This window comes from Heloderma suspectum, chromosome 1 (assembly GCF_057233095.1).
Source record: "Heloderma suspectum isolate Gila_16-S chromosome 1, 16-S_ref, whole genome shotgun sequence".
Classification (NCBI taxonomy): Eukaryota; Metazoa; Chordata; class Lepidosauria; order Squamata; family Helodermatidae; genus Heloderma; species Heloderma suspectum.
Window position 1 is genome coordinate 353,192,299 of NC_139458.1, and position 19,699 is coordinate 353,211,997.

Below are 19,699 nucleotides of genomic sequence, written 5' to 3' on the forward strand. Positions count from 1 at the left end.
GTGTGCAGAATCACAGAAGGCGAACAGCCATGTTACAGCTGTCAATAACACATCAGCCTTGCTTTAGAAGGCTTAAAGCAACCATAAGTGTGGGGAGGGGGGCCAGGAGTGAGATTGTGTTTTTCTTGATCATTTCCCTGCTCCTAGTGAGGAGTTGGTTGGTTGAAATGTTGTCATCTTTTTCTTAGCTCCTGTCTCCAGAAGAGCAGTTTGAACCATCTACGGGTCACTTTTCCTTTGCTTTGCAAGACCCTCACCTTGAAGCCAGAACCACCACTAGCCCTATGAGGGCCGCCCCTGTTCCTAAGCCGAGAACAATGACCCCTGGCAAAATCCTGGAGAGGAGGAAAAGCAGCGAAAGGCAGCCAGCTGCACTGTGCCTTTTAGAGGAGAGTTCTCACGTTCCTTCTCAAAATTCTGCCTATACCCCAAGAGTTCCACCCAGGAGAAAGAAGTCTGCTCCTGCTGATCTCCATCTGCAAGTACTCCAGCGCAGTGGCAGACTATTTCTTAAGGGTGTAACATTCAATTCCAACAATAGCAACAATCCATCAGAACATTGTTCTATAATACAGGATTCTGATGCCCTCTTACTTTCTCCTGGTGAGTCCTCTTTTCCAGCAACAACAGTCATGGCCAGCCCAGTAGACGACGGCTCTAAGCCCTTGAGGCCGACTGCTTCAGAGTTAACCGCTGGCCAGCAGGTTTCTCCTCCCTTGTATATCCGGCAGCGGCAGCTTTCAGACAGTGATTGTCTTACGAGGAACACCAGTCTGTTAGACCTGGAGGTAGACTTCGCTGCTTATCAGCCAGTGACTCAGCCACAGCCAGTCAGCCCAATGAGCGATCCAGAAGGTTTGAAACTCTCCAGTCCCAGAGATTTCAGTCACTGGGTTACATTTGGTGATGATGGCAACAGTGGCGCTGTATCTCAGCGTCCTTATGCCTGTGTAGACATGGGCTCCAATTTAAAACTGTGAGCCTATTTTCTTGCCTTCTCCTACAGAAAACATCATTGTGGGGTTTACTTTATTCTCAGCACTCTGGTACGGGAAGCAAGTTCAGCAAGTCATGGTACTTCATGCTCCTCTTTCCCCATGGAATTCTGATTCAGCTGATAGGGTAAATTCAGTGGAAACTACTTCTTTTCCGTGTGCATGCTGTAAATACTCCTGCTGCAGTTATTCCTTGTTTGCACCGTGCTCATTTTCTGTACCAGGCCTGGTTGCCGCACATTTCCTTGCAGTGAAAGTGTTAACACAGAGGATTCTGTATTACGCATAGACACTCTGTCTCTTTGGGCAGACCAGGGAAGTGTCTGAAACTAGGAAGGATGTCCTATTGAACTTATTGGAATTTATTTCTGGGTAAACATGTTTAGGATCACACTACACATCCTAGTATTGTCTGCCTCTTCCCTTTTATGTTTGTTAAACATCTGCACACTGGAGGTAGGAGTTTAAAACAAATGGGCTCAATCCAGCAAGCACTCTGTATTTCGATGCAAAGGAGAAAATTATCTGCCGACTGTACTTACAGATAGCAGCATGTAATAATATGGAGGTGGATGTAAAAGCTGGTGCAGTGACCAGGGGTGCTGGTGGTATCAGAGATTGCCATCCAGTCAGAAGGCCTGAATAATGACCCTACTAATAGACAGAAAATGCTGGGGAGTTCCCCACACATGGTTTTCCTAACGTATCACTCTGGGCATTTCTACATGAGGCTTTTATCCTGCACTGCTACCGAGGCTTCTGCTTCCAGATTCTTTGTGGGATTAAGATCGGCTCCTTTACACATTTTTCCGTTTTTTTTTTCCTTTCTCTGCCTTTCTATATGTTTCATTATAAAGCTGCTAGGTGGCATGGTAGTATAGCGCAATTGCACAATTACTCAAGACTTTCATTCCGCCATTTCTAAATAATACCAGATTTTCCTCGTTAGGAAAAAACACACATGCGATAATGGTTGCAAAGCATGGGAGAGGCCCTGGAGGAGGATGACGTCATGTAAAGGACCCACAAACTACCATGAGTGAGCAATCATGAGTGCACAAAAGCCTTGTGTAGAGAGGTTCTCTGTTGCAGTTTCTGTTGCAGCCATTGACCCAAGTCTTGTCCGGGTTATTATGCTCAAGACCACATAGTCTTAGGACAAGAGAGGAAGAGAGCCAAATGAACAGTATGTATAGAAAATGTCACAGGAACACATGAGAGAGGCCTCTGTACCAAAGGCTCCCCAGCTTTCACCCTTTGGGGCTACAGTCCCAAGAGTGAAAACAGCCTCAGGCTAAAACAGCACCAGTGGGACTATCGGAGACAACACATGAATAAGATGGCATGTGCATAAAAGGCAAAGCATGTTATTCAAAATACTTAAGGAAACATGTGCAAGGATTTACCTGTGGGATTCACACAATGAATTTATACAATCTGGTGTACGTACAAGACTAGTAATTTATTAGCAGGGGGACTGAATCACTTTTGATGAAGTGCAAAGGTGATGATTTAATTTAAATTGGTCTTAAATAGTAACATTGGCCGGGGGGATCCTGGTGTCATGTACTTTGGAGTATCCTTTTTGTATTGAAGATGTATATAATATTATTAAATTTCTTTTTTAAGAAACAAGACTTGACTTAGTCCTTCTTGTTCTCCAAAGCCAGAGGGTTAAACATTTAAATGTGATGCCTCTTGGTTCTCTTAATCAGGAGCTTTTTAAAAAGCTAAGTGAAGGAGCAGGAGCAGGTATACAGCAGTCGTACAACATTTGCTGCTGTGGTCCCCATGACTCTAAACAGAATACAAACACATGAAAATCCCGACAGAGCCCTCATTGTATAGTGTGCCGATATGAAAATGTAAGCAGCCTGTGCTGGATTGGGCCTAAGGTCCACCCAGTACAGCTTTCTCTTTCCAACAGCAGCCAGTCAGTTTGTTTTGGGAAGGGCCCCAACAAGGCATAAACACTATCTCCAATATGAATTAATAAACATATTATAGGATTAAAAACTGTCAGCCATTACAGGATTAAATGTTTAGGCAGCCACCTCTCCAGGTAACTGGCATTGTCAAAACTGATAGTACTAGCCAACTGATGAGCACCTAAGCAGCCATGCACAGGCAGTACTGCAGAGGTATATTTCTGGTCCAGGATTTTGTATAGAAATGCTACTGCATTTAGCTAGTCTCCTTCCCTACTTCACACCTATACTTTTCATTCTTGCCACCTAGCAACAGGCAAAGTCTCAAAAGGCTATGTTATATCTTCAGCACAAATGAAAAGTGGGCAGGTAGAAATGACATTTTGCTTACCTCCTGCTGGATATATGCAGCACTTTAATCCCTCCCTTTTAATAAAGAAATCAAAAGTGGCACTGGATAATTATGGCTGCGTCTCAACATAAAGCACAATGCCTTTTTTTTTTTAAGAGCATGGTTTATTGTTAGTGGCAATGTTCTCTGCAACAAAGATAATTTAATAGCTTTGTGGCAGTTCATTTGCATGATAATAAAAGCATTAGAAGGCAAGCCAATTTAAGTGGATTTATAAATTGCAAATGAAAGTTATTTTTATTACTCCACTTGAAGAAGTATCTGGCTTTCGGCACTATATCCTATAACTGGTTGACTGGTGAGCTGCCTCATTAAAACAGCTCTTTCCAGCAGCATCCTCTGTGCAGTCATTTGCAGCTGATGTCACTCAGTCTGAACAAATCAAAGACGCAACAAGACAGTCTATCTAGTCCGAGTGTCATACAATAAAAAATGAGTTGCCCCAAGTGGCTTGTCTGCTTTTATAATGTTTTCCTGGTGGGTAATCAGACCTCCATGTTCCAATCTGAATGTTGCTTTAAGATGCAAAAGTAGAAATAGAGACGTGACTGAAAGGTTGCCTGCACTCATAAAGTCCACTGAGAGGTATCCCTTTCTTCTCATCCATGTGGGAACAAATGATACTGCCAAGCAGAGCTACGAAGAAATCACGTCAGACTTTGAAGCTTTGGGAAGGAAACTCAAGAACTTTGGGGCCCAGATAGTTTTCTCATCCATCCTTCCAGTAGTTAGAAGAGGGATAGAAAGGGAAAGAAAAATACTCCGGTATTTTTGAAGGACTGGCTACGAAGGTGGTGCTGGTGCGAAAGATTTGGATTCTGGGACCACGGGCTATACTTCCTGGAAGATGGGCTGTTGGCAAGGGATGGGTTGCACCTCACAAAGGATGGGAAGAATGTGGCCACAGCATGAAGAACTTCATCAGGAGGGCTTTAAACTGAATCCTTTACTGTGTTCTGGGCACCACATTTTCTGGGCACCTCATTTTAAGAAGGATGCAGACAAACTGAAGAGGGTTCAGAGGAGGGCAACAAAGATGATCAGGGGACTGGAAACAAAGCCCTATGAAGAGAGACTGAAAGAACTGGGCATGTTTAGCCTTGAGAAGAGAAGACTGAGGGGAGATATGATAGCACTCTTCAAGTACCTGAAAGGTTGTCACAGAGAAGATCTCTTCTCGATCATCCCAGACTGCAGGACACGGAATAATAGCTCAAGTTACAGGAAGCCAGATTCTGGCTGAACACCAGGAAAAACGTCCTGTTAGAGCAATACGACAATGGAACCAATTACCTAGGGAGGTGGTGGGCTCTCCCACACTGGAGGCATTCAAGACGAGGCTGGATCTGTCGGGGATGCTCTGACTTGGATTCCTGCATTGAGCAGGGGGTTGGACTCGATGGCCTTGTAGGCCCCTTCCAACCCTACTTATCTATGATTATAAATACATAAAATGTTTGCACATTCTCTTTATGTGTATATAGATAATGTACACAGATTATCACAGTAGATAAAGTACACAATAACTCAAGGTGGGGGAGAAGACGGAATTTCTGTTTCATGGCTGTTTGCCATTCAAGCACCTTGTTACCCTTCTTAGCTTAGGAGCTAAGCAATGTGTATATTTGTCCACCCATCTGTAGCTCCTAGTGACAGCTTGCATTTGTGAGTGAACTATCATGAATGAATTACCACCACTTCAACTTACACAATACTTTTCACAGTTTGGGTATAAAAGGTATTTCACACAATAGCTTTTGCACACAGCCATGTACATATTCAGCTATGAATCAAGTGTTGGGTAACCACTTGATGGAGCGTTTTGTATGTTTTATACTGCAGGTGTCCTTTCTGCTGTTTTACCTTTAGGTGCATAATGCTAAAACTGCAGTTAACAATAAAGATCAAATACATTTATTTTTACAAAGTGTACCTAATTTAGCAGCTTCTCCAGCACTTAAAATTTTCTGACTTTATTTGAAAACTATATAATTTTCAAATATATACAAACACAAAAAGATAGTTTAGTTTATTATTGCACAAATGATATTACAGTATAAACCACATGCTATGTATGTGGGGGAGGGGCTGCAGGCTTCAGCTGGCTCCAAAAGTTATAAGCAAATGTTTTCTACAGAGGGCAACAGTAGATGGTTATTGTGAAGGGTTCCCCTTTTGTCTAAAAATGGTATCTGTTTTGTTACAAATGCATTGGCTCAACTCAAGATGACCACATTAAGTCATAGTTACGGGAAGTTTTACTAAGGCTTGCTGTAGCCCAAACCATGTTTTGTTAGTGGCTGGCAAATCAGTGGTTTGTGCTAATTATGGTTTGTCATGATTGCCAGTTGCCAAATCATCATTGTGGCTGTTGCTACTGCAGCTTGAGATGGATGCATTAAGTAGATGGAACTTTTATACAGGACAAAGCAATGATTTTGAAGTTTATTTCTTTCACACAGCACTCTGGTTTAAGACAAACAGAGAAAAACCTGTCACCATGGGAATAAATGGAACCAGTCCTTTAGAGAAAATACTTGAAAAAAGCTATACCCTTGTTTTTTCCTTTGAAAAGAACAGCCTGGTTTACAGGTTCAAGTGTCACAATACAATTTTCCTCCCAAATTTACAAATACCCCCAGGCCTTTCTTTATCTTACCAGTGTGCCTTATGGCAGCTCTTACCATAAGATGGCCTGGCATTTCTGGTCCAGAAGGGCTGGTAAGGACATGTCCTTATTATCAGATAACAGGTGTATTATTTCAATACATTTACGCCCTTCAATACACAGGAAGATTCAGGGTGTGTTCACCCCCTAACCAGTATAAGCAGCTGACTAAAATGAATACAGGGCAAGTTCAATATGAGTGGACTGCACAGCTGACTTCCTACAGGGAACAGCATAGCCTCCCAAGGGAAAGAGGTCTTTTTAGGGTAAAAGGAAGAATTCTGTTGTTTGTTATAGGAATGCAAGGGCCTCTTCGGGAGCTCAAGCCACGGCTTCCTAATCAAACGTTCAGTGAGCTGTCGCTTGTATTTTACCCTTCAAGATAAGTATACACAAGAAAGTTAAAAGAGAACAAAAGCTGTCATGGTTTTTGTTTGTGAGATGTATGGCACTGTGCATCTATGCAGTTTCATATCTTAAGTATGCTCCAGAGGTTTGCTGCTAGGAAATGTTAAAATCAGTTTAACAGCAATAAACCCTTTTGCTGCAACTCTGTCAGCCCAACCAAAGTTTCAGCACAAAAGTTTGTTAGAATTACATGAGGTATCAAGAACAAATAAGCAAAGCTTTGCAATTCATCTGTTTCCCAGCTCTCTTGCTAAAGTATCTTGAATAAACTTTAAAGTGTGTAGGTAGAGAAAAGAGTCCTTGTTCTTTGGTTTGCAAATATTCAGGTGGCTAACCTCTACTGGAATGAGCTCTCCTATGCCTATATCTGAAAAAGAAACAAAAACCATCAGTGTTAAATATCAAGGAAAGGATGCACATTGTACAGTAGCACCCCTCCTTGTGATCCTTTTCCCATTTGCTATTTTACAGACAATTATCTCTGGCTCAGGACCTCATATAACAAAGATAGACAAGTTTTAAAATGTACCATTGAATCACATTTTAGATGGTGCATGTGTGTAGTTAGGACTGTCCCTTAAAAATGTGAGGATGCCCCTAAAAATTTATATTGGTTATAGTAATACCATGACTTGTGCACACAGAAGGTATGCGGAGCAAGCCTGATATAGTTCTAAAGTTTCATGTGTAATGTCTGTTTTTAGCTATTTGGAAAAAAAATTCAGTTGCAAAGACTTAACCTTTTAAAACCTGGCCACATCTTGTGCAGTACACATTGGCAAGAATAAAAGAAAATCTGCCAGCAGAGATTTGTTTATAGTACATTACAGTAATACCTACATGGTTATATTTTCTATAATGTAGGCAAACCAGTAACTTTTAACTACAAATAAAGGGGTAAATCCACCCTCCAACCCCAACTGCTCCTGGAGAACTCTATTTTATTTAATTACATTGGAAATTGTGGACTACTACATTTTTATTGTACTAGTGAAAATATTCATATAATTAATGTTACAGTACTTAACTTGCAAGCAATCTGTAATGAGAAAGAGAGGAAGGACTTGGGAGACAGGTTTCTTTGGGACCTGGCTACAAGGGATTGTTAAACCATCTTTGCATCAAACAGAAGTCAATCATTACTTTATCTGAAATACTGATTTTTCATACTGCATTTTCAGTTGGCATCTGCTTCTGGGTGTTTATATCACAGAACTCTTGTGTCCTGCTAGATCAATACATTTTAAAAGGGGAATGCTGAGAATGTCAGACCTGCAGACTCCACCGGTACTACATGCAGGCTCAGCATTCTGCCTACTCGTGTTGGTAACGTTTCTGCAAAACTCAATACAGGAAAGCTCTTATCCTTCGCAAATGTGAGAAAGTCATCATTCAGTGCTTTAAGGGCAGGGGAATCTGGAAGAACAAGAAAGAAAAGTAAATGCATATTTCTGATTGTAAAAATTACAATTATTCAGGCAAAGAGATACAATTGCTTGCAGTATTTCCCCATCGATGATGCATTTTGGGGGGAAAAAAACTGGATTTAGGGTCAGAAAGGCACATCCACTGTAAAGCCCTGCTTTCAAAGGATTAGCACTAGTCTTTCGAAGGATTAGCACCCAGAGAGCGAGCGAACAGGGGGAGCAAACAGGAGTTGGCCAGGGGAGTTGCAGTGGTTGAAGAGACAAAGGAGACAGAGGCTAAGAGGTAAGTGGGCTGCAGGAAGCCCAGGGGGCTGCCCTTTATCCTTCTGAGTGGCTGTGAGCTCACCAGGTGCTTCTGAGAGCTCCAACTGAATTGGGGGGGTGTGGCCTGAGTACTCCCAGCAGCTAATGGGCGGGAAGCTTCAGTCTGTTTCCCACCTCCCAGCTGAGCAGAGCAGAGCAAGCTGTTCCAGCTGGTCCAGGGACTACAGAAGCAGGCAAGCTCCCAGAGAGCGAGCAAACAGAGCGAGCGGACAGGGGGCGCACAGGAGTTGGCCAGGGAAGTTCGGCAGGGGAGGCCCCTAACATTTTTTTTATTTTTATTTTTTATTTTTTTAACTAACTTTTTTCCATTTATTTGTCTTGTAACACACACTTTCACACCAGTGGGACTCACAGGCTAGTCTAGAACAATCACAAAGCTAGACACAAAAAGGGAAAAGAGGCAATGGAAGGACAAGACTCTCCAATGGTGGTGACCTGCAAGGTGTGTGCAATGTCTGTTTTCTTGCCTGAGAACAACATGGCCTACACCTGCAACAAGTGCAAGTTGATCACGCTGCTGGAAGAAAAAGTAAGTGGACTGGAGTGGCGACTGTCGACCCTCCGGGGAATAAGAGAACACGAAGAGTTCTTGGACAGAATGGGGGAACTACAGCAGCAAAGGGAAGACTAGAAGCTTGAAGAGCAACATCAAGATGAGGCAATGGGAAATGCTGAGGTGAAGAAAAATGGAGTAGAGGATACTCCTTGGAAAAGGGTGACAGTTAGGAGAAGAAGAACTAGACGCCACTCTGCACCAGTGGAAGCAGTGGAGCTGTGGAACCGATTCCAGGTACTTGCGGATGAGACTGGAGGACAGCCTGCAGAGGAAGAATCACAGGGGAACCTGCATGAGAGTGAGCAAGAGGCTGAAGGTCAGTCAAACAGAGGTGATAAAACCCAGGCCTACAAGAAGAAGAGTGATAGTAGTGGGAGACTCCTTGCTGTGTGGGATCGAGACCCAAGTATGTCGCGAAGACCCGTGGACTCGCCAGGTATGTTGTCTCCCGGGAGGACAGATTAGAGACGTGACTGAAAGGTTGCCTGCACTCATAAAACCCACTGACAGGTATCCCTTTCTTCTCATCCATGTGGGAACAAATGATACCGCCAAGCGGAGCTACGAAGAGATCACGTCAGACTTTGAAGCTTTGGGAAGGAAACTCAAGAACGTTGGGGCCCAGATAGTTTTCTCATCCATCCTTCTAGTAGTTAGAAGAGGGATAGAAAGGGAACGAAAAATACTCCGGGTGAATGACTGGCTAAGAAGGTGGTGCCAACAAGAGAGATTTGGATTCTGGGACCACGGTCTATACTTCCTGGAAGATGGGCTGTTGGCTAGGGACGGGTTGCACCTCACAAAGGATGGGAAGAATGTGTTTGGCCACAGCATGAAGAACTTCATCAGGAGGGCTTTAAACTGAATCCTTCGGGGAAGGGAGATGTAATGTTGGGGGTAACAATGCACATAGGCGCATGCACTGCAAAGGAGAGAACAACTCTGATAGCGCCCAATAATAGTCTTCAGACACATGTAGGAAGAAAGCCAGACTATGAAGCACATACTCTTCGATGTCTATATACTAATGCCCAGAGTATGGGAAACAAACAGAACGAACTTGAACTCTTAATACAAGAGGGAAATTATGACCTGATAGGTATAACTGAGACTTGGTGGGATGACTCTCATGACTGGAATACAGCAATTGAAGGATATAACTTGTTCAAAAAGAACAGGAGGAAGAGAAAGGGAGGTGGGGTTGCACTGTATGTGAAAAATACTTATCTCGCCACAGAAATACAGGAGGATGAGCTTGGTAGCCCCATCGAGAGCATCTGGGTTGAAATAAATGGAGCAAAGAATAAAAGGAACCTGGTGGTCGGAGTCTACTACCGGCCACCCAATCAAGGAAAAGACAAGGATGAAGCTTTTGAAAAGCAAATAGCCAATGTTTTAAGGAAGCATGATGTAGTAGTAATGGGGGACTTCAATTTCCCCGATATTTGTTGGGAGACAAATTCTGCAAAACTTGGCCCCTCCAGGAAATTCCTGACTTGTGTGGCCAATAACTTCCTCCTACAGAAAGTAGAGGAAGGAACTAGAGGATCGGCTATCCTTGACTTGATCCTAACCAACAGGGATGACTTAGTGGATCAAGTAGCAGTTACAGGAACTCTGGGGGAAAGCGACCATGTTGCACTTGAGTTCTTGGTTCTAAGGGAAGCAAAAGCCGAGTGTAGTCAAACGCGTACCCTGGATTTTAGGAAAGCAGATTTTAATAAACTCAGAACAATGATCAGTAAGGTCCCATGGCAAGCGATGCTAACGAGAAAAGGAGTCCAAGATGGGTGGGAGCTTTTAAAAAAGGAAATTCTCAAGGCACAATTACAAACAAGTCCAACAAGAAGAAAAGGTGGAAGACAACAGAAGAAGCCAATGTGGCTTCACAAAAAGCTTAGGGATGACCTGAAAACAAAAAAGGACACATATAGGAAGTGGAAAGAAGGCCAAGTAACAAAGGAAGAGTACAGGCAGGTAGCACAGAATTGCAGGGATGATGTCAGGAAGGCTAAAGCTGAGGATGAAGAGGTTAGCGAGGGATGCTAAAAACAACAAAAAGGCTTTCTTCAGCTACGTGCATAGTAAAAGGCAGAGGAAAGAAATGGTGGTTCAGCTATTAAATAAGGATGGCAAAATGATAACAGATGACAAAGAAAAGGCAGAGGTGCTCAATTCCTACTTTGGCTCAATCTTCTCCCAAAAGAGGGTCTATGACCCCCCTGGCAAAGGCGAAGTACAGGCTGAAGGGGTAGGATTGCAGCTTGAGATCGATAGGCATATGGTCAAGGAACACCTAATTACTCTGAATGAGTTCAAATCTCCAGGGCCAGATGAACTGCATCCTAGAGTCATAAAGGCACTGGCAGAAGAACTCTCCGAACTGCTGTCTATTCTCTTTGAGAAATCATGGAGGACAGGGGAAGTGCCAGATGACTGGAGGAGGACTAACGTTGTCCCTATCTTCAAAAAGGGTAAAAAGGAGGCACCTGGGAACTACAGACCAGTCAGTCTGACATCAATCCCTGGGAAAATTCTGGCGCAGATGATAAAGGAATCCATCTGGAAGCACCTTGACAACAATGCCGTGATTACTCGAAGCCAACATGGATTTGTCAAGAACAAGTCCTGCCAGACAAATCTGATCTCATTTTTTGATCAAGTCACCTCCCTTGTAGACCGTGGGAATGCTGTAGACATCATATACCTTGAGTTCAGCAAAGCTTTCGACAAAGTGCCCCATGATATCCTGATGAGCAAACTAGCTCAAAGTGGGCTAGATGAAACAACGATCCGGTGGATCCACAGCTGGCTACAGAATTGGACTCAAAGAGTGCTTCTCAATGGGACCTTCTCAAACTGGGCAGAGGTAACGAGTGGGGTACCGCAGGTCTCAGTCCTGGGCCCAGTGCTCTTCAACATTTTTATGAATGACTTGGAGGAGGAGGTGCAGGGAATGCTGATCAAATTTTCAGATGACACAAAATTGGGCGGGATAGCTTATACTTTGGAAGACAGAAACAAAATTCAAAGTGATCTGGATAGACTGGAGCGCTGCGCAGAAAACAACAGAATGACATTTAATAGGGACAAATGCCAAGTTCTGCACCTAGGAAAAAGAAACCAAATGCACAGTTACAAGATGGGGGATACGTGGCTCAACCACACTACAAGCGAGAAGGATCTTGGCATTGTTTTCGATCAGAAGCTGAATATGAGCCAACAATGTGATGTGGCTGCAAAAAAGGCAAATGCTCTTTTGGGCTGCATTCATAGAAGCATAGCTTCCAAATCCCGGGAAGTACTAGTTCCCCTCTACTCAGCACTGGTTAGGCCTCATCTGGAGTACTGTGTCCAGTTCTGGCACCACACTTTAAGAAGGATGCAGACAAACTGGAGAGGGTTCAGGGGAGGGCAACAAAGATGATCAGGGGACTGGAAACAAAGCCCTATGAAGAAAGACTGAAAGAACTGGGCATGTTTAGCCTTGAGAAGAGAAGACTGAGGGGAGAGATGATAGCGCTCTTCAAGTACTTGAAAGGTTGTCACAGAGAAGAATCATAGAATCATAGAATCATAGAATAGTAGGGTTGGAAGGGGCCTACAAGGCCATCGAGTCCAACCCCCTGCTCAATGCAGGAATCCAAGTCAGAGTATCCCTGACAAATGGCTGTCCAGCCTCGTCTTGAAGGCCTCCAGTGTGGGAGAGCCCACCACCTCCCCAGGTAATTGGTTCCATTGCCGTATTGCTCTGACACTCAGGAAGTTTTTCCTGATGTTCAGTCGGAATCTGGCTTCCTGTAACTTGAGCCCATTATTCCGTGTCCTGCACTCTGGGATGATCAAGAAGAGATCCTGGCCTTCTTCTCTGTGACAACCTTTCAAGTACTTGAAGAGTGCTATCATATCTCCCCTCAGTCTTCTCTTCTCAAGGCTAAACATGCCCAGTTCTTTCAGTCTCTCTTCATAGGGCTTTGTTTCCAGTCCCCTGATCATCTTTGTTGCCCTCCTTTGAACCCTCTCCAGCTTGTCTGCATCCTTCTTAAAGTGTGGTGCCCAGAACTGGACACAGTACTCCAGATGAGGCCTAACCAGTGCTGAGTAGAGGGGAACTAGTACTTCCCGGGATTTGGAAGCGATGCTTCTATGAATGCAGCCCAAAATAGCATTTGCCTTTTTTGCAGCCACATCACACTGTTGGCTCATATTCAGCTTGTGATCGACGACAATTCCAAGATCCTTCTCGCTCGTAGTGTGGTTCAGCCACGTATCCCCCATCTTGTAACTGTGCATTTGGTTTCTTTTTCCTAGGTGCAGAACTTGGCATTTGTCCCTATTAAATGCCATTCTGTTGTTTTCTGCCCAGCACTCCAGTCTATCCAGATCACTTTGAATTTTGTTTCTGTCTTCCAAAGTATTAGCTATCCCTCCCAATTTTGTGTCATCTGCAAATTTGATCAGCATTCCCTGCACCTTCTCCTCCAAGTCATTAATAAAAATGTTGAAGAGCACTGGGCCCAGGACTGAGCCCTGCGGTACCCCACTCGTTACCTCTCCCCAGCTTGAGAAGGTCCCATTGATAAGCACTCTTTGAGTCCGATTCTGTAGCCAACTGTGGATCCACCGGATCGTTGTTTCATCTAGCCCACTTCGAGCTAGTTTGCTCATCAGGATATCATGGGGCACTTTGTCGAAAGCTTTGCTGAAGTCGAGGTATATGATGTCTACAGCATTCCCACGGTCTACAAGGGAGGTGACTTGATCAAAAAATGAGATCAGATTTGTCTGGCAGGACTTGTTTTTGACAAATCCATGTTGGCTTCGAGTAATCACGGCATTGTTGTCAAGGTGCTTCCAGATGGATTGCTTTATGATCTGCTCCAGAATTTTCCCAGGGATTGATGTCAGACTGACTGGTCTGTAGTTCCCAGGTTCCTCCTTTTTACCCTTTTTGAAGATAGGGACAACGTTAGCCCTCCTCCAGTCATCTGGCACTTCCCCTGTCCTCCATGATTTCTCAAAGAGAATAGACAGCGGTTCTGAGAGTTCTTCTGCCAGTTCCTTTATGACTCTAGGATGCAGTTCATCTGGCCCTGGAGATTTGAACTCATTCAAAGTAATGAGGTGTTCCTTGACCATATGCCTGTCGATCTCAAGCTGCAATCCTGCCCCTTCAGCCTGTACTTCGCCTTTGCCAGGGGGGTCATAGACCCTCTTTTGGGAGAAGACTGAGCCAAAGTAGGAATTGAGCACCTCTGCCTTTTCTTTGTCCTCTGTTATCATTTTGCCATCCTTATTTAATAGCTGAACAACCATTTCTTTCCTCTGCCTTTTACTATGCACGTAGCTGAAGAAAGCCTTTTTGTTGTTTTTAGCATCCCTCGCTAACCTCACCTCGTTCTCCGCTTTAGCCTTCCTGACGCCATCCCTGCAATTCTGTGCTACCTGCCTGTACTCTTCCTTTGTTACTTGGCCTTCTTTCCACTTCCTATATGTGTCCTTTTTTGTTTTCAGGTCATCCCTAAGCTTTTTGTGAAGCCACATTGGCTTCTTCTGTTGTCTTCCACCTTTTCTTCTTGTTGGAATTGTTTGTGATTGTGCATTGAGAATTTCCTTTTTTAAAAGTTCCCACCCATCTTGGACTCCTTTTCTCGCTAGCATTGCTTGCCATGGGACCTTACTGATCATTGTTCTGAGTTTATTAAAATCAGCTTTCCTAAAATCCAGGGTACGCGTTTGAGTACACTCGGCTTTTGCTTCCCTTAGAACCAAAAACTCAAGTACAACATGGTCGCTTTCCCCCAGAGTTCCTGTAACTGCTACTTTATCCACTAAGTCATCTCTGTTGGTTAGGATCAAGTCAAGGATAGCCGATCCTCTAGTTCCTTCCTCTACTTTCTGTAGGAGGAAGTTATCCGCCACACAAGTCAGGAATTTCCTGGAGGGGCCATGTTTTGCAGAATTTGTCTCCCAACAAATATCGGGGAAATTGAAGTCCCCCATTACTACTACATCATGCTTCCTTAAAACATTGGCTATTTGCTTTTCAAAAGTTTCATCCTTGTCTTCTCCTTGATTGGGTGGCCGGTAGTAGACTCCGACCACCAGGTTCCTTTTATTCTTTGCTCCATTTATTTCAACCCAGATGCTCTCGATGGGGCTACCAAGCTCCTTCTCCTGTATTTCTGTGCAGAGATATGTATTTTTCACATACAGTGCAACCCCGCCTCCCTTTCTGTTCCTCCTGTTCTTTTTGAACAAGTTATATCCTTCAACTGCTGTATTCCAGTCATGAGAGTCATCCCACCAAGTCTCAGTTATACCTATCAAGTCATAATTTCCCTCCTGTATTAAGAGTTCAAGTTCGTTCTGTTTGTTTCCCATACTCTGGGCATTAGTATATAGACATCGAAGACCATGTGCTTCATAGTCTGGCTTTCTTCCTACCTGTGTCTGAAGACTATTATTGGACGCTATCAGAGCTGTTCTCTCCATTGCAGTGCGTGCGCCTACGTCCATTGTTACCCCCAACATTACATCTCCCTTCCCCGTAGGATTCAGTTTAAAGCCCTCCTGATGAAGTTCTTCATGCTGTGGCCAAACACATTCTTCCCAGCCTTTGTGAGGTGCAACCCATCCCTAGCCAACAGCCCATCTTCCAGGAAGTATAGCCCGTGGTCCCAGAATCCAAATCTCTCTCGTCGGCACCACCTTCGTAGCCAGTCATTCACCCGGAGTATTTTTCGTTCCCTTTCTATCCCTCTTCTAACTACTGGAAGGATGGATGAGAAAACTATCTGGGCCCCAAAGTTCTTGAGTTTCCTTCCCAAAGCTTCAAAGTCTGACGTGATCTCTTCGTAGCTCCGCTTGGCGGTATCATTTGTTCCCACATGGATGAGAAGAAAGGGATACCTGTCAGTGGGCTTTATGAGTGCAGGCAACCTTTCAGTCACGTCTCTAATCTGTCCTCCCGGGAGACAACATACCTGGCGAGTCCACGGGTCTTCGCGACATACTTGGGTCTCGATCCCACGCAGCAAGGAGTCTCCCACTACTACCACTCTTCTCTTCTTCTTCTTGTAGGCCTGGGTTTCATCGCCTCTGTTTGACTGACCTTTAGCCTCTTGCTCACTCTCATGCAGGTTCCCCTGTGATTCTTCCTCTGCAGGCTGTCCTCCAGTCTCATCTGCAAGTACCTGGAATCGGTTCCACAGCTCCACCGCTTCCACTGGTGCAGAGTGTCGTCTAGTTCTTCTTCTCCTAACTGTCACCGTTTTCCAAGGAGTATCCTCTACTCCATTTTTCTTCACCTCAGCATTTCCCACTGCCTCATCTTGCTGTTGCTCTTCAAGCTTGTGGTCTGCCCTTTGCTGCTGTAGTTCCCCCATTCTGTCCAAGAACTCTTCGTGTTCTCTTATTCCCCGGAGGGTTGACAGTCGCCGCTCCAGTCCACTTACTTTTTCCTCCAGCAGCGTGATCAACTTGCACTTGTTGCAGGTGTAGGCCATGTTGTTCTCAGGCAAGAAAACAAACATTGCACACACCTTGCAGGTCACCACCACTGGAGAGTCTTGTCCTTCCATAGCCTCTTTTCCCTTTTTGTGTCTAGCTTTGTGATTGTTCTAGACTAGCCTGTGCCTGCTCCTCTACTCAGTAGAGGTTAAAAGCAGAGTCCCACTGGTGTGGAAGTGTGTGTTACAAGACAAATAAATGAAAAAAAGTTAGTAAAAAAAAATAAAATAAAATAAAAAAAAAAAATGTTAGGGGCCTCCCCCTTGACCTCCCCTGCCGAACTCCCCTGGCCAACTCCCCTGGCCAACTCCTGTTTGCTCCCCCTGTTCGCTCGCTCTCTGGGAGCTTGCCTGCTTCTGTAGTCCCTGGACCAGCTGGAGCAGCTTGCTCTGCTCTGCTCTGCTCAGCTGGGAGGCGGGAAACAGACTGAAGCTTCCCGCCCAGTCAGCTGCTGGGAGTACTCAGGCCACACCCCTCCAATTCAGTTGGAGCTCTCAGAAGCTCCTGGTGAGCTCACAGCCAGTCAGAAGGATAAAGGGCAGCGCCCTGGGCTTCCTGCAACCCACTTACCTCTTAGCCTCTGTCTCCTTTGTCTCCTTTGTCTCTTCAACCACTGCAACTCCCCTGGCCAACTCCTGTTTGCTCCCCCTGTTCGCTCGCTCTGTTCACTCGCTCTCTGGGAGCTTGCCTGCTTCTGTAGTCCCTGGACCAGCTGGAGCAGCTTGCTCTGCTCTGCTCTGCTCAGCTGGGAGGCGGGAAACAGACTGAAGCTTCCCGCCCAGTCAGCTGCTGGGAGTACTCAGGCCACACCCCTCCAATTCAGTTGGAGCTCTCAGAAGCTCCTGGTGAGCTCACAGCCAGTCAGAAGGATAAAGGGCAGCGCCCTGGGAAGGCTAGGATCTCTTCTTGATCATCCCAGAGTGCAGGACACGGAATAATGGGCTCAAGTTACAGGAAGCCAGATTCCGGCTGAACATCAGGAAAAACTTCCTGACTGTAACAGCAATACGACAATGGAACCAATTACCTGGGGAGGTGGTGGGCTCTCCCACACTGGAGGCCTTCAAGACGAGGCTGGACAGCCATTTGTCAGGGATGCTCTGACTTGGATTCCTGCATTGAGCAGGGGGTTGGACTCGATGGCCTTGTAGGCCCCTTCCAACCCTACTATTCTATGATTCTATGGTACATGCAAGCAACACTTAAGACTGTCATCTAATCTTAGATGGCATATTTACATAGTACTCCATAGTCCCCATTTGTTTTAGTGGGGGTTGCAAAAGTTATATTCATATGTGTTGCAAACTCTTTCCTGTCTCTGCCTATGCAGTTCTTAAAACTAAATGGCCCATCCATAAAGGCCCATGTATGCCACGGGCAACCTGGTTTAATAGCTATTTCCTCTTCCCAGAATTCCTGCGAACTGCAGTTATGTGGCGGGACTGGAGCTAGGGATCAACAGAGGAGAATTCTCAATACATGTTATTCCGGGGAAGAATGACAGTTAAGCTGCTATGAAGCCAATATATGTTTGCAAGGTGGATATCCCCAAGCCTGACTCCAGCTTCCTTTTGCTTTCCAATTATATTTCATTAATTTAACATATAGCACTACATTCCTACTTTGTTATCTCACATCTTGGAAGCAGGGACATAGGGGCATAGTGTTATGGTGGCCCTCTGGTCCTACCTGGTCAGAATGTTCCAGAAGCTGGTGCTGGGGAACTCTTGTTTGATGCCTTGACATTGCTCTATGGGACCCCAACTTGTCCCTCACCCCCATGCTGTTTAATACCTAATGAAACCTCTAGGAGAGGTCAGCTGGGGATTTGGAGTTCAATATTATCAGTATGCAGATGACACATCCAAAGGGCTGGATGTGCCTGATCTCATCTGATCTCGGAAACTAAGCAGGGTCAGCCCTGGTTTAGTACTTGGATGGGAGAATGTCTGCAAATCAGGCTTCCTGCATTAAGCAGGGGGTTGGACTCGATGGTCTTGTAGGCTCCTTCCAACCCTACTATTCTATGATCTATGACCCAATTCTATCTCTATTTCATTCCAGGTCCTGTAAAGGTCCTGAACAGGTGCCTGGAGGTGGTAATAGACTGGATGTGGGGAAACAAATTGAAACTTAATCCAGCCAAGACTGAGGTGCTCCTGATTCAGGGACAGGGATTCAAACAGGGATGGGGTAGCACTCTCCTTGAAAATGCAAGTTTGTAGTCTGGGGGTTCTCCTGGACTCAGCTTTAGCCCTCCAAGCCCAGGTATCAGCTGTGGCCAGGTGTGCATTTGCAAAGGTTTGGTTGGTGTGCCAGCTCACCCATTCCTGGAGATTACAGGTCTGGCCACAGTGCCTCATGTCTTAGTTACATCACAACTGGATTATTGTAATGTGCTGTATGTAGGGCTGCCTATGTCAGGAAGGCATTTAGATGATAAGGGGCCTCTCACTGACATTTTACTACTGCTTTTAGTGTTTTATTGTTATAATGGTTTAAATGGTTCTTTTTATTGTTGTTAGCTACCTTGAACTCAACTGAGGAAAGGTAGAGCATGTTGTTGTTGTTGCTGTTTATTTGGTCAGTCGCTTCCGACTCTTCGTGACTTCATGGATCAGCCCATGCCAGAGCTTCCTGTCGGCCGTCGCCACCCCCAGCTCCCCCAAGGTCGAGTCCATCACCTCCAGAATATCATCCATCCATCTTGCCCTTGGTTGGCCCCTCTTCCTTTTGCCTTCCACTTTCCCTAGCATCAGCATCTTCTCCAGGGTCTCCTGTCTTCTCATGATGTGGCCAAAGTACTTCAGTTTTGCCTTTAATATCCTTCCCTCAAGTGAGCAGCCTGGCTTGACTTCCTGGAGTATGGACTGGTTTGATCTTCTTGCAGTCCAAAGCACTCTCAGAATTTTCCTCCAGCACCACAGTTCAAAAGCATCTATCTTCCTTCGCTCAGCCTTCCTTATGGTCCAGCTCTCGCAGCCATAGGTTACTACGGGGAATACCATTGCTTTAACCTTTGTTGTCAGTGTGATGTCTCTGAACTATTTTATCCAGATTTGTCACTGATGTCCTCCCAAGAAGTAAACGTCTTCTGATTTCCGGGCTGCAGTCAGCATCTGCAGTAATCTTTGCGCCTAGAAAGACAAAGTCTGTCACTGCCTTCACGTTTTCTCCCTCTATTTGCCAGTTATCAATCAAGCTGGTTGCCATAATCTTGGTTTTTTTAGGTTTAACTGCAACCCCAGCTTTTGCACTTTCTTCTTTCACCTTCGTCATGAGGTTCCTCAGCTCCTCCTCGCTTTCAGCCATCAAAGTGGTATCATCTGCATATCTGCACCTTGATCTTGAAGGAGGTTTTCCCAGGGTGAGGCTCATTCATTGCACATAAACACATTTCAAAACTTGGTGAAAAACCATCCATAGGCTCATGTGTGCGCAAGCACATGCACACACACGCACTCACACT

General features: G+C 44.9%; 2 protein-coding genes across 13 annotated transcripts in view; one reads left to right on the top strand and one right to left on the bottom strand.

Moving 5' to 3' along the window:
• The window catches only part of SYNJ2 (synaptojanin 2), a 91,275-nt gene extending 87,747 nt beyond the window's left edge, over positions 1–3,528 (top strand). For 3 of the 4 annotated variants that reach the window (XM_084827890.1, XM_084827892.1, XM_084827893.1), the window contains one exon: positions 189–3,528. In XM_084827890.1, the coding sequence (XP_084684016.1) occupies positions 189–980 (792 nt within the window). In that variant the 3' untranslated portion in view covers positions 981–3,528. The remainder of the gene's footprint in view (positions 1–188) is intronic. The other variant, XM_084827891.1, reaches the window with a different exon arrangement.
• SERAC1 (serine active site containing 1) overlaps positions 3,429–19,699 on the bottom strand; it is a 41,144-nt gene continuing 24,873 nt past the window's right edge. For 7 of the 9 annotated variants that reach the window (XM_084827900.1, XM_084827898.1, XM_084827895.1 and 4 more), the window contains 2 exons: positions 7,684–7,827; positions 3,429–6,778 (listed from right to left, as the gene is read on the bottom strand). In XM_084827900.1, coding sequence (XP_084684026.1) covers positions 6,639–6,778; positions 7,684–7,827 — 284 coding nt within the window. In that variant the 3' untranslated portion in view covers positions 3,429–6,638. Of the gene's footprint in view, positions 6,779–7,376; positions 7,828–18,759; positions 19,368–19,699 lie in introns of those variants that run through there. The other 2 variants (XR_014786742.1, XM_084827902.1) reach the window with 2 other exon arrangements.